This window comes from Sturnira hondurensis, unplaced genomic scaffold, assembly GCF_014824575.4.
Source record: "Sturnira hondurensis isolate 20B ecotype Veracruz unplaced genomic scaffold, ASM1482457v3 Scaffold0022136, whole genome shotgun sequence".
NCBI lineage: Eukaryota > Metazoa > Chordata > Mammalia > Chiroptera > Phyllostomidae > Sturnira > Sturnira hondurensis.
In genome coordinates, this window is record NW_028094767.1 from 5,028,883 (window position 1) to 5,041,985 (window position 13,103).

The 13,103-nt window shown below is 43.0% G+C and overlaps 1 protein-coding gene across 2 annotated transcripts in view; it reads left to right on the forward strand.

The window, feature by feature from the left end:
• COL9A1 (collagen type IX alpha 1 chain) overlaps positions 1 to 6,934 on the forward strand; it is an 88,836-nt gene extending 81,902 nt beyond the window's left edge. For both annotated transcript variants that reach the window (XM_037034332.1, XM_037034333.1), the window contains one exon: positions 6,404 to 6,934. In XM_037034332.1, coding sequence (XP_036890227.1) covers positions 6,404 to 6,588 — 185 coding nt within the window. In that variant the 3' untranslated portion in view covers positions 6,589 to 6,934. The remainder of the gene's footprint in view (positions 1 to 6,403) is intronic.
• Positions 6,935 to 13,103: the final 6,169 nt, after the last annotated feature.

Below are 13,103 nucleotides of genomic sequence, written 5' to 3' on the forward strand. Positions count from 1 at the left end.
CAGGCCCAGGGCTTGGGATTTTAGGTCAGCTGACATTCTTTTGTTTGTGTGTAAGTGTGCACAGCTATGGATTTTCCAAATCCAGCGAGGTCCCGAACAATCCATTCTGTGTCATTCCGTCCCCAGAGCTAGCATGCTAAGTGTGGCTCCGCAAGTCAGACACCCCGGATTCAAATCTGGACTCTGTCACTTACTAATTGTATGACATTGGGCAGGTTACGTAATTGCTCTGTGGCCCATTTTCTCCATTTATAAGATAGTGTATTTGTGGTAGCATAATTCTGATTAATCCACCCATGTAAAGTCATTAGGATAGTTTCTGGCCATGATAAGTGCTTGGTGTTCATGATAACCAAGAAATGTTGGCTATTATTACTACCATTAATATAACAAGTCCAGGTTTGCTTTGGAGGTAGATGAAGGAGAGCTGGGTCACAGCTGGACCCTAGTTACGCCCCTGCAGCCTGTTGCTCCTGCTCTGAATCGGCAGCAATCAGCTCCTCTCAGTCAGCCCCACCCCTAACAACTCAGACCTGCCCTCCCCAAAAATCTTCTCTCCAAATCACAAATTCGAAGTACTAACTGGCATAAATCATCTGACTGATTAATTGACCACTGAGAGGCCGGGCCATTTTAAATTTTCCTGGTGGAGTTTGGAATGTCATTAGAAATGTGACTTCTGGTCTGTCACAAACATAATTGTAATAGGACTTTAGGACCCAGGGGAACCTTCAATATTTACACAGCAGCTCTCTGGAACCTGCTACGTAAATACATATCTTACCTAAAAGAAAGAGTCTGCAGGACAAGATATAACTACAGCCTCCTCTGTTATTTCATCTGCTGGATTTGGGACTCAATCCTCCTGAATGGAATAAAGATCATTTGGTCATTCTTCTTTATGCTAACGCATGTGATATATTTGAAAAAAATGTAACCAAGACCTTCATTATCCATCAGTTATCAGAATTCATTTATTCTTCCTGGACAATTTTTGTTCTCTTCTCCCCTTTATATCTGCCACCTTGTTCAGGGTTAAGTATCACAAAGCCCTCTGTGGCTGTAATGCTACTTGGCCTAACATGGACCCTAGGTCATTATTACACTGGCACTCTTTTTGGCTGTATTGCTGTGGTTAAAAGTACCAATACACCATGTAGTTCCTTTCTTCTCATAGTCAGGAGTAGTCGGGGCAGAGATGTAAGAAGTCCAGGCCCTGGAACTAGCCTGCCGAGGCATATGCATCGCTCCCTATGTTATTTTTAGCAACTTGTCCTCTTAGTGCTTCAGTTTCTCCTTTGCAGAATGGGAACAATAACTGCATCTACCCTAGAGAGTTATTTAGGAGGATCTATGTATATGTTAATACATATAAAGCACTTACAATAGTGCCTGGCATGTGGCAAACATTCTGCAAATTTAGCTGTTATTATTACTGTTATTTCTCTTTTTGTATTTGAGGAAATAGAGTCTTACAAAGGTCATCAGCCCTGACAAAGTTCTCTCAGGTAATAACTGATAGAGGCAAATGTTTATGCATGCTTTCTGCATCCAGGTGTACTTAGTAGGCAAAATGATGGCTTGTCTGTCCCCTAACCTCTTAGAGTCTTGATTCCCTTTGTGCGTCTCTCACAGAGCAGTGTGCATCACATTAGAGACCCTGGGACCTTACAGCCTCCCTGACCCCGGTCCTCCTTTGGTTTCTTACCAGAGAGAGGCCTTTAGTGGTATTACTAGACTGAGTCATCTCATGAAGAGTGATCTCTATGCCTGATGCCACTGAACTTTGTGAGGAGTTCCTCGGCACTCTGAGGATTTCAAAGAAAAGTATTTAATAATTTAATTTGAATGCCCACCTCCTTTGTGGGCATTCAAACTCATGAGGTCTGGGAGTTAAATGGGAGACCGCATACATATGTGGCCACCAGGGTTGTGACTTGGGAGCTGAGATGCTTTTCCATTCTTGCACATGGAGGTAGAGCTGGCTTCGTGCTGCCGACCAAATGAGTGGGCTGTTCAGGGTGCTTGGGCAAAGTATGCGTATAGGTGAGCTTGATTGTTGAATACTGAGTGGGGGAAAAAACAAGCAAAGAGCACACTCAGTTTAGCTATAAGTTTGGCAGTAGTTATTTATCCTATTTCCATTGCTGTAGCTATTTAATTTAGTTGTGGCGATCTTATACAAACAAACCACTTTATATCAATTTCTTAAACATATGTGCTGTATCCAACACTGCAAAACTAAGTGTAGCATAAGGTGAAAAATATAGGAAAGTTCCTGGCATGTACAAAAATTTTACTTTACCAGTGGGTTAATATCGAATACCATACTTAATACTTAAAATTAAATTCAGGGTTGTTTTTTTTAAGATCTTCAAATAGTCCCTTTTATTCTGTAGCTTGTATTAGACCCGTCAGAATGTTCTGGTGGGGTTTGGCCTCCACTGATGTAACATGACTGCCCTCTGGTGTTTGCACAGATAATGACAGACATTCAGTTAAAAATCATGAAATGTTTTGACCATTTTTATACAGGGTCTGGCAGAAGTAACGCCTGCTTGAGTATGGTTGGTAGGGTAATAATATGGTTGTAATAACTTATAGTTTTAATTCAGACATTTCACCTAAGATGTCAATATAGTGTGCTTGAGTGTGATATTGTTATGTTATAGAATTACATGCTTATGATTTTGCAATAAAAAGGGCGCTATTTGTGGACTCTGTAGGTCCTTGAAATGTCAGAACACTGTGGAGTCACACACAAGTGCTATAGATAACACACACCAGGCAGGCAAAGCAGGAGGACAGATCTGCACTTTCTCCTTCAGACTTGAAAAGTAGTTTATAGATACTTGTCCATGCAGCTGCTGGATGTCTTGAACGACTCGGACTGTGACATCGGTTTATTCCCACGGCAGGTTCTCACACGGTGACTTTAGAGCACCTTTGTGAGTAAATGCTCAGTGTCAGGGCTCACCAGAAACCGACAGTCTGTTATGTGAAGGCTGTTTCTCCGCCTCCCACCCCCAGCCATTTCTACAGGGCAAAATCTTGGAAAAACACCCTTAGTTATGAGAAGTAGAGGTCTAGAAGAATTCATGCTAACTCTGGGCTATTGTGCCTCTTTCCACTTTCAGGCCCAATGAATTAAGCCAAATCACCACACCCACAGACACAATACACACACCTCAGCAGAGTTAGCAATTAAGAGGCATGGAAACATAGTAAGGTTAGGGGAGTGGCTAAGGGCCCTTGTTGCTAACCCCGACACTTTCTAGCTGTAGGGGAGTATGGGTGGTGGTTTACCCCTCCTCTCTCTCAGTTGCACAGGAGGACATGGGTCAGTGATGAGCACAGTGCGGGGTGGAGGCTTAAGGGAGAGTGTTTTATGTGCAGGTGATGGTGATGGTGACGATGAGTCATCACCCTAAGTTCTAAGGGGTAAATTGCTGTCCTTGCTAGAGGGAAAATTGGGCTAGATGAGACTTTTAGAAGATAAAGCAAGGCTGGACAGAATGACTTCTACACGTCCTTCCTCAAAGGTTGAACAGGAATCTGAAATGAACTCAAGTGAAAAACAAAAAACCTCCTAGAATGTGTGGAACTGGGGAGCTAAACATGAAAGCTTTTCTCCTGCTTTTTAATAGTTTGCATATTAGAGAATTAATTTCCTTACATTGAAAGTTTTAGGCAGGAGGCCGGCTCTGTAAATGTGAAATAAAAGTTTGAGTTAGTTGCTTACATTATAAATTGAGAGATAATTCTTTAATAGCTCAGTTTCCAGGCTTCTTTTGAACGTTATCAGAGGTTCTGGTGGCCCTGCCCACGCTCCCTCCTGGCAGCTGTCAGCTGGAGCAGAGCCCTGGCGGCATCCGCACCCCTGTCCACCATGGGCCTCAGTCCTGCTGCTGCCCCCCAAAGCTGAGGCGGAATCTCATCATCCATCCCAATTGTCATTACACTTGTACTGTTGGTTTTCTTCCTGTAAAGACGGCGGTGACTTACAGGGCCGTTTCTCTATGACATTGGGAGTCAGCAAACTTTTTTTGTAAAGGAGCAGGCTTTTTGGCTTTAGGGCCATGTGCGTTTTCTATCGCACCTACTGAGCTCTACTTCTGTAGTGCAAAAGCAACGATAAGCCATGTGTAAACTAGCTACCATGGCTGTGTTCCATTTAGACTATTTACAGATCCAGGAGTTGGTTCACGGGCTGCCTTCTGCCCCTCCCAACCCACATACCAGCCTTATCCCTGTGCTCATTTTGTTTGCAGCCTTTTCTTTGGGCATTTTCTCCTTCTAATCATGATTGATCTTAAGGTAAACCGGGTATTGCTACTGATAAGTTGCATGAAAACCACCTTTTATATGCATTGACCTATGGTCTATATCTTTAACTTAAAAAATGACCTCTAGGTGCCCCCAACACGAGGAGATCTGAACAAGCTCTCCCAAAGGCACGGTTCTGCTAAGGCTTCGCTTATAGGTGCTCTGGATGAGAGAGGAAATTTCTCAGGGGCCTCGTTTTTTGCGGAAAACACAATCACTGGCTTCATCACAACTTAATATGGTCAAATGAAAGCTTATAAAATAAACGAGGGGAAATTATCTACATCTCTGCTTACCTACCGCCTTGGGATGGACATTGTCAAAGATGATTATTCTCTTAAAACTTATTAATATTTTGTCCTATAACATTGCTTTATATGGATCTACTTTGTAAGCCTCCAGGGAGAATGGGGGTCATAGGTAAGACAGGCTCTCTAACCTACCTTCCTTCTAAAAGTATGTGAGGTATGTGTAAAAAGATCATGTAATAAGACCAGACCACTATAATAAGACCAACAAGAGACATATGTAATATGATCACTGAAATAGAAAAGGAAAATTCAACACCATTCAAAAGGAAAGTCCACCTAAGAAAATGAGTCATTGACATGTACATTTGGTTTTAGCCTTTTTGGCTGAGTGGCCAGATTCTATGGCTGAGGTGGGAGGAGGGTCTCTGTCGAACTACACGATCGTCACAGATCCAGGTTGATTTCCATGCTTTCTTATTACCACCTTTGCGATAATGGCGTGAAAGCACTGCTGGGGAGGTGGGGTGAATGTTCAGTGGAAATCCCTCTTTGTCATGAGTGCCTCCCTGGGGGAACCTAACAACTGCAAACTTGGGAAAAGGAAGGAGTGCCCTGGGGGAACCGACACTTGGGTGCAGTTCCTGTTGGTATAGACCCCTGATAAGAGTGTCATGGAACTCTGCAGGGTGTATTGTGTAGTTCTCTGAAGATATTAATCAATAATATCCCCAGAATATCCCCATTTATCAGATGCTTTCAGGCATAGATTTAATTATAAGGAAGGCATTATCTCGTCGCAAAGTGAGAAATTAGTGACTGGTTGACATCACCCTATCTATTATTGGCAGAGCTGGACACAGAGCCCTCTGTCTGTCTCCAAAGTCTCTTCCAATCACTGAGCATTCTGCTCCCTGTCTGGATATCGATCACCTATTGGAAACCAGGGACATTGCTACAGGAGTGCTGTTCAAAGGACGTGTAACAGGAACCACAAATGCCAGTTGCATGTGTGTGTTTAACGTTTGTAAGAAGTCAGATGGAAAAAGTATGTGGGATATAAAGCTGGAAGGAACAAATAAGACAAGTGAACAAAGACTCACAGACACAGACAGGAGCTTGGTGGTTACCAGAGGGAAGCGGGTGGGGGATTGTGAAGAGTGACGTGGGACAAGTGTATGGTGACGGAAGGAGACTTGACTTTGGGTGGTCAGCAGCAAAGTATACAGATCATGTATTATGGAATTAAACACTTGAAACCCATATAATGTTATTAACCAATGTCACCCCAATAAATTCAATAAAATTAAAGAAAACAGTGTTGGGATTAGGAAAAAATAAATCTTCAAGCAATCACTTTAAGAGAGTCTACAGAATCAGGTATAATTAATTTTAAAAATAGTTTATTTAACCCATGATGTTCGAAATGCATCATTATATAATAAATACAAAGATTATTAATGAAATCTTTCACATTTTTTTGTACTAAGTCTTTATAGTCTAGGCGAGTTGTACGCCTGTAGTTTATCCATTTTGACTTAGCCACACTTCAGTGCTCAGCAGACCTGCATGGCTAGAGGCTACCATGTTAGACCACACACCTCTCCAGGTAGAGATGTGGGTTAGAGACGCAAGGTCTTCCACTTGGAATTTCTAAGAAAACCAACTTCAGTGAAGGAATTTTATCGTCTTCTTCACCGTCATCATCATCATCACCCACCATTTGCAAAAGCTCCCGTGGACACACTGTGGGGCTGTAGGGTCTAGCGCCATCTGCCATTTGCAGCCTTGAGTGTTCTCTTCACACTGCGATTTTGTTTGTGTTTCAGGTGATCCGGGCCCTGCCAGCTATGGGAGGAATGGCCGGGATGGCGAGCGAGGCCCTCCTGGGGTGGCAGGAATTCCTGGCGTGCCCGGCCCCCCGGGCCCTCCTGGCCTCCCTGGTTTCTGCGAGCCAGCCTCCTGCACCGTGCAGGCTGGGCAGCGGGCCTTCAGCAAAGGGCCAGTGCAGTGAAGGGCTTAGCGCTGCGTGGCTGTCTGGAAACAGCGCCCCTGGCGGAGGAGCTGGGAGGAGAAATACCACCGAAGCTGGGGCAAGTGATGGCCGTGTGTTACCTTCAGCATTATTACGGGAGTCCTACCTGACAATCTGATTTAGGACAATGGTGCTATTCCATACATCCCCTTTCCTTTCCCTCAGAGGGGAGATAGAAGAGTCATCGGTACAAACACACAAAACCTCCCTTTAAATAAATTTATAGTCCTGTTCCCAGGATCTTGAACTTTAGTGTGCTTATACGTATGTGATATATTGTGGGCCACCGAGCCAATAAACAAAAACAACAGTTTGGTTTACCTCAGTTGCAGTAGTTATTTTCACTTTTATTTAGATGTTCTCAGATTACCGTTTGGCTATGCAGAGAGTCACTGGCTAGTTATGAAGAACCCCCACCTCAGCCCACAGAACTGGTGCTCAGAGTCTCCAGCAACGTGCTCTCTCCGGAGTGGCAAGAGAGTGCCAGGCGTGGGGGATGGTCGCACAGCACGTGCTGGTTATCACGGTCAGCCTGGATTTCTGTTGAATTGTACTGTATACCAAACTGAAAGCAAAGGAGGAGTTTTACTTTCTGTTTTTTTTAAAGAAATTTTACTTTTTAAATTTTATCCTGCCATGCATAAGATTTATTGATGAGATTATTTATTTTAAAGGTTGAGGTAACATCTCTGGTTGTACCCAAGAAGAAATAAATGTGGTTTCTTAATCTCTTGCATGTTTTCTTGTAAATAATCATGTTCAATAAAAAGAAGTCACTGAACTTATTTAGATACATTAAAAATTGTAACTTACTCTATTTCTCTAGGTATGTTTGTATCAGTGCCTTTTTTTCTACAGAGAAATTAAAAAGTCTTTACTGTCCCCCTGAAGGTACCACCCAATGACAGAAATTCTCTGCATATGGGGGGGAGCTTCATAGGCCTTTTTAAAATTCTAAATTTTAAAAGCTCTGGGCCCAAACCCTGGAGCGACACACAAAGGCACTTGCACAGGCGTGTTTGCAGGCCACTTCAGAGTCCTGACGGACCCCCTAAATCCAGCCTTGCTCGGTGTCCAGGGTGGAAACCCCTGCTTTCACTTCAGTGCTTCGTCAGCTCCCTCACACCGAGAACTTCACTGCTGCCGAATGACTGATTACGTTTCACCATTTTTCTCATACGTTTTAAACAGGCAGCTCAGCTAACGCACTGTATTCTCATCAATAAGCCAGGTATTGCCCGGCCACTCAAGCACTTTACTTCTATTGACGTGATCACATTGGCTTGCTGTTTTACCAGCATCCATATAAATTATCGATCACACTTAATCCTTCTGTGTGACAGTGCATGTGAGTGACGTGTCCCAGGGCACACCACAGAGCACCAAGCAGTCAGGGTCTTCAGCTGGTTCATGGAACTCGGTTCTCTCAAGTCAAGGGGGAGTGAGCCCTAACAGGGTTTTTGATATCATTTTTTCCCTTGTGTGTACGCTCTACACATTAAAAAATTTAGCCCTGTTTGTTGGACCAAATCAGTCTTTATGTAATCCGTATTGGGAGTTCTTTCCAAGTGCCTCCAGCTTCTAGTTCTGTACTTCTAGCATGGAGTGTGCTTGAGGAGAGATTCCGGCGTCGCTCCATGGATCAGCGCTGGTTACACACACGGGGAAGGATGTTCTGTTTCGTGTGGAGCAGTTCCTGGGAACAGACATACCTGTGTGATCTCCTTAAAATGATCTTGATAGAAATGGCAAACCTTTTCAGGTACTGTGACATATATCAAATAAATGCAAACAAATAGCCTTGTCTTTCCACCAAGGTGGTTTTATTTTTAACTGGAGTGACATAATTAAACACAATAAAAGAAAAATTGGATAACCAAATAACTATGTTTCTCAGTTACATAATACAATGTTCATAAGGAAATTAAAAATAGCAACATTTCGAAGAACAGTTCATTCAGACGTTTTACAAACTTGCTATACAAAAGGCCGTCCGACGAGCTCCACAGAGCTCACGATCAATACTGGGAACAACTACCCGCACTGACAAAGATTCCACACAACCAGCACGTCCAAAGTGGCGGGAGCAATCCATTTTAAAGCCAGTTAAGTGAAATCGTTTATGAAGCAGTAAATACTTGACTCAGAAATTGCAAAGAAAAGTGTCCAGCAAAGAAAGCCTCTCCATGGGAGTTGATAAATATTGAATTAGACCAAATATTTTTCTCTGGCAAAATAGAAGTCTCCAACACCTTTCTGAGATATTTTTTAAAAGTTGGATGAAGTGCCCCCTTGAGCCCTTGCTGAGAGAGGAGTGTGTAAATAATTAAGTTGGTTTGAGACTGGAATGTTAGTCAGGAGCAAGCCACTCCTGATTTATTTCCAGGCAGGGCTTCTGCAGCATTACAGAAGCCCTTCATCCCAGATGTCGGTTAAGAACTGTGGAAATCACTGCCCCATCTGACGGAACACACATTCCCTGCGTGGTTTGGGAAGGCTGAGCCCCGTGCAGCAGACGAGTATGGACAAGTAGTCCCGTTGGTGGTGTGACCGACTTGATTACTTACAGACGCTTTGTATTTCCATCTGACTAAACAAATAGTGCTGTTCTTAAATATTGTTAGTTAAATGTGATTTATTTGCAACTGGAAATAAACTCAATGTAAATCCCTCCTTCAGGTGATTACTTTTGATGGTTTTAAGTTTTGGCTATTATGGTGTCACTGCTGTATAATAACCTCAAAATAAACCAATATATGGGGAAGATTACTAAAAACATGAATTCATACCAAATATCAAGCTTCTTTTAGACATTTCCTAGTGGCCCTTAAAAGAAAAGAGAAAGCAATAGTAAGAAAAATAGCAGATACAACTTCCGGCCAAGATGGAGGCATAGATAGATGCACTGTGCCTCCTCGGACAACCAAAAGAAGAACAATAATTTAAAAACAAAAACCAACCAGAACTGACAGAAAATCAAAGTGTATGGAAGTGCAACAACTAAGGAGTTAAAGAAACATTCATCCAGACCAGTAGGAGGGGCAGAGATGGGCAGACAGGTGGAAAGGACTCCAGGCAAGTTGACAGTGGCCTGTGGACCTGGTGAGGCGGGAGGTGGTGGAGTGGGAGGTCCCACATTCTGTGCGGATAAAACGGGAGAAACAATTGTGGAGCAAAAAAGACCTTGCAACTCAGGGCTCCAGTGTGGGGAAATAAAGCTTCAAACTGTAACAGGGTGCAGCCCAGAGGGGGCCCCCAAATAGAGATTTGGAATGGGGTCCAGAACTCAAGGTGTCCAGGAAATATTAGAACAATATATAGGATGTCCTCCCCTCTCCCGCCACAGGTGTGAGTCAGGGGAAGGGACACATGGAGCAGGAACATGCAGAGCTACTGTTTATAGCAATAGCTTTGCAGCTAACCTCTGGCATGGTCGCTTAACATATCTATAACCTTTAACTGATTGCATAGATATGTTAAATAGCTGTGGCCATGCTCTGAGCCAGGGGGATGGAAGGCACTTCCACCCAAGATGTAACTGGGAGCAGGTCCCCTGAGTTACAGTTCCTGCATGAAAGCTTGGAGAAGATTGGCTCCATGACATGGGGCCACAGCTGCCCAGACTCATGATGGCAGCCCAGTAAACCTGTAATAATACAAGAATGCTGGCAGGTGTAACTGATTGTAGGAGGAGTTTGGAAAGGGGGTACAGAGGAAGATTGGTGCTGGGATTTAAACCCAGACTCGGCAGCCATGTGAAGAAAGAACCACACAGCTTGACCAGGGTGAGGGCCCCTGCAGCTTTGGTGAGAGTGAGGACCACATGGGTCTGGGGTGCTCCCTTTTGCCACGTGGCTTAGGAAGCAGGAGAGACTTTGCCTGAAAGAGGTAATAGGACTCTCGCTGGTGGGCCATGAGAAGGTGGCACATGGCTTTGGATTAACTGGAGATCCTGGCAGCAATACATCTGATGGTGCCGGGAGCCTGAATCATGGACTTCTACTTTTTTTCCTGAGATATGGTACCCCAGACTAGGGCAGAGGGAGAAGGAAGGACTGTGTGCATCTGTGGGTATCCTAAAGAACTTTAATATTTTAATGAAGACATTAGGTCACTACTTTAAGTCTGTATAGCTTTAAATAAACATTTCTTTTCCTTTTCACAACTCTCTGGCATTGAGAGATGTCTTCCCTTTGATGGTGGGCCTAGTGGACCTAGTGGGGGGGTCCTTTCGGTAATAGTATATCGTACCCCCTCTTGACCCTGTTCTGTAACAAAACCACTGATTGAAAGCACCTGGGGGTTGAGGCGGCAGTGGGAGAAACTCCCAGCCTCACAGGAGAGTTTGTTGGGGAGACCCACAGGGTCCTAGAATGTACACAAGTCAACCCACCCAGAATCAGCACCAGAAGGGTCCAATTTGCTTGTGGGTAGCAAGGAAAGTGACAGAAATAGGGCAGAGAGCAGAGTAAGTGCTGTTGTCTCCAATGGACCCCTCCCCCATATATAGCATCACAACACAGCAGTGTAGGTTGCCCCACCCTGCTGAACACCTAAGGCTCCACCCCTCACTATGTAATAGGCACATCAAGACAAAAAAAATGGCCCAAATGAATGAGCAGATCAAAGCTCCAGAAAAAATACAACTAAGTGACAAAGAGATAGCTAATCTACCAGATGCACAGTTCAAAATGCTGGTAATCAGGATGCTCACAGACTTGGTTGATTTTGGTCACAAATTAGATGGAAAAATGAAGGCTATGCTAAGGGAAATAAAAGAGAATGTACAGGAAACTAATAGTGATGGGAAGGAGACTGAGATTCAAATCAATGGAGTGGACCAGAAGGAAGAAAGAAACATCCAACCAGGAAATGAAAAAACAAGAGTTCAGAAAAATGAGGAGAGGCTCAGGAACCTCCAGGACATCTTTAAACATTCCAACATCCAAATTATAGGGGTACCAGAAGGAGAAGAGGAAGAGCAACAAGTGGAAAACTTATTTGAACAAATAATAAAGAAGAACTTCCCCAATCTGGCAAAGGAAATAGATTTCCAGGAAGTCCAGGAAGCTCAGAGAGTCCCAAAGAAGGTGGACCCAAGGAGAAACACACCAAGGCACATCATAATTACATTACCCAAGATTAAAATGAAGGAGAAAATCCTAGAAGCAGCAAGAGAAAAGGAGACAGTCATTTACAAAGGAGTTCCCATCAGACTGTCAGCTGATTTCTCAAGAGACTTTAAAGGCAAGAAGGGCTAGAAAGAAGTATTTCAAGTCATGAAAGGCAAGGACCTACATTCAAGATTGCTCTATCCAGCAAAGCTTTCATTTAGAATGGAAGGGCAGATAAAGTGCTTCTCAGATAAGGTCAAGTTCAAGGAGTTCATCATCACCAAGCCATTATTATATGGAATGTTAAAGGGATTTATCTAAGAAAAAGAAGATAAAAAACCATGTATAGTAAAATGACAGCAAACTCACAATAATTAACAACTACACCTAAAACAAAAACAAACTAAGGAGACAACTAGAACAGGAACAGAACCATAGAAATGGAGATCACATGGAGGGTTATCAACAGGGGAGTGGAGAGGGAGAGAGGGGGAAAAGTTACAGAAAATAAGTAGCATAGATGGTAGGTAGAAAATAGGGGGAGGGTAAGAATAGTATGGGAAATGTAGATGCCAAAGAACTGACCCATGGACATGAACTAAAGGTGTGAATGTGGATGAGGGGGTATGCAGGGTGGAGGGGAGTGAAGGGGGGGAAATGGGACAACCGTAATAGCATAATCAATAAAATATATTTAGGGCCCTGGCTGGTGTAGCTCAGTGGATTGAGCGCGGGCCTGCAAACCAGACGATCGCGGTTCGATTCCCAGTCAGGGCACATGCTTGGGTTGCAGGCCAGTTTCCGGCAGGGGCCAGTTCCCTGCAGGGGATGCACGAGAAGCAACCATACATTGATGTTTCTTTCCTCTCTCCTTCCCTTCCCCTCTAAAAAGATAAATAAATAAAATATTTAAAAAAAAAAATAAATAAAATAAAATATATTTAAAAAATAGCACCAGTGAACTAGTAATTTTGATGTTTACAAATGGGCAATGGATGTAAATGATTTTAAATGTATATTTTTAAAGAAAATATGTGTCCACTATATATAGATTAAGTCCCTTCTTTTCATAGAGTAAAATAAATCCTTTTCGGTTGTGCACTAAGTTTTTTTTAGTGACCTCGTGACCTCAGATTGGTGGTATGAAGTCCATGTTGCTCAGGAAATACTAAATCAAAATTGGTAACGATACTAATGTGTGACTACAAATACATGTGCTCAAATGTTCTTTAAATGATTAAGTAGAGGAAGTGTACCATACTTGTTAGATTGTCAGAAAGTGGATGCTGACTGCTTTATTTTTAGTCTTAACAATATTATTAATAGTCTTAATAAATAGCAATCCATGTTAACTTCCCCTTAACATGCCTTCACATTTTG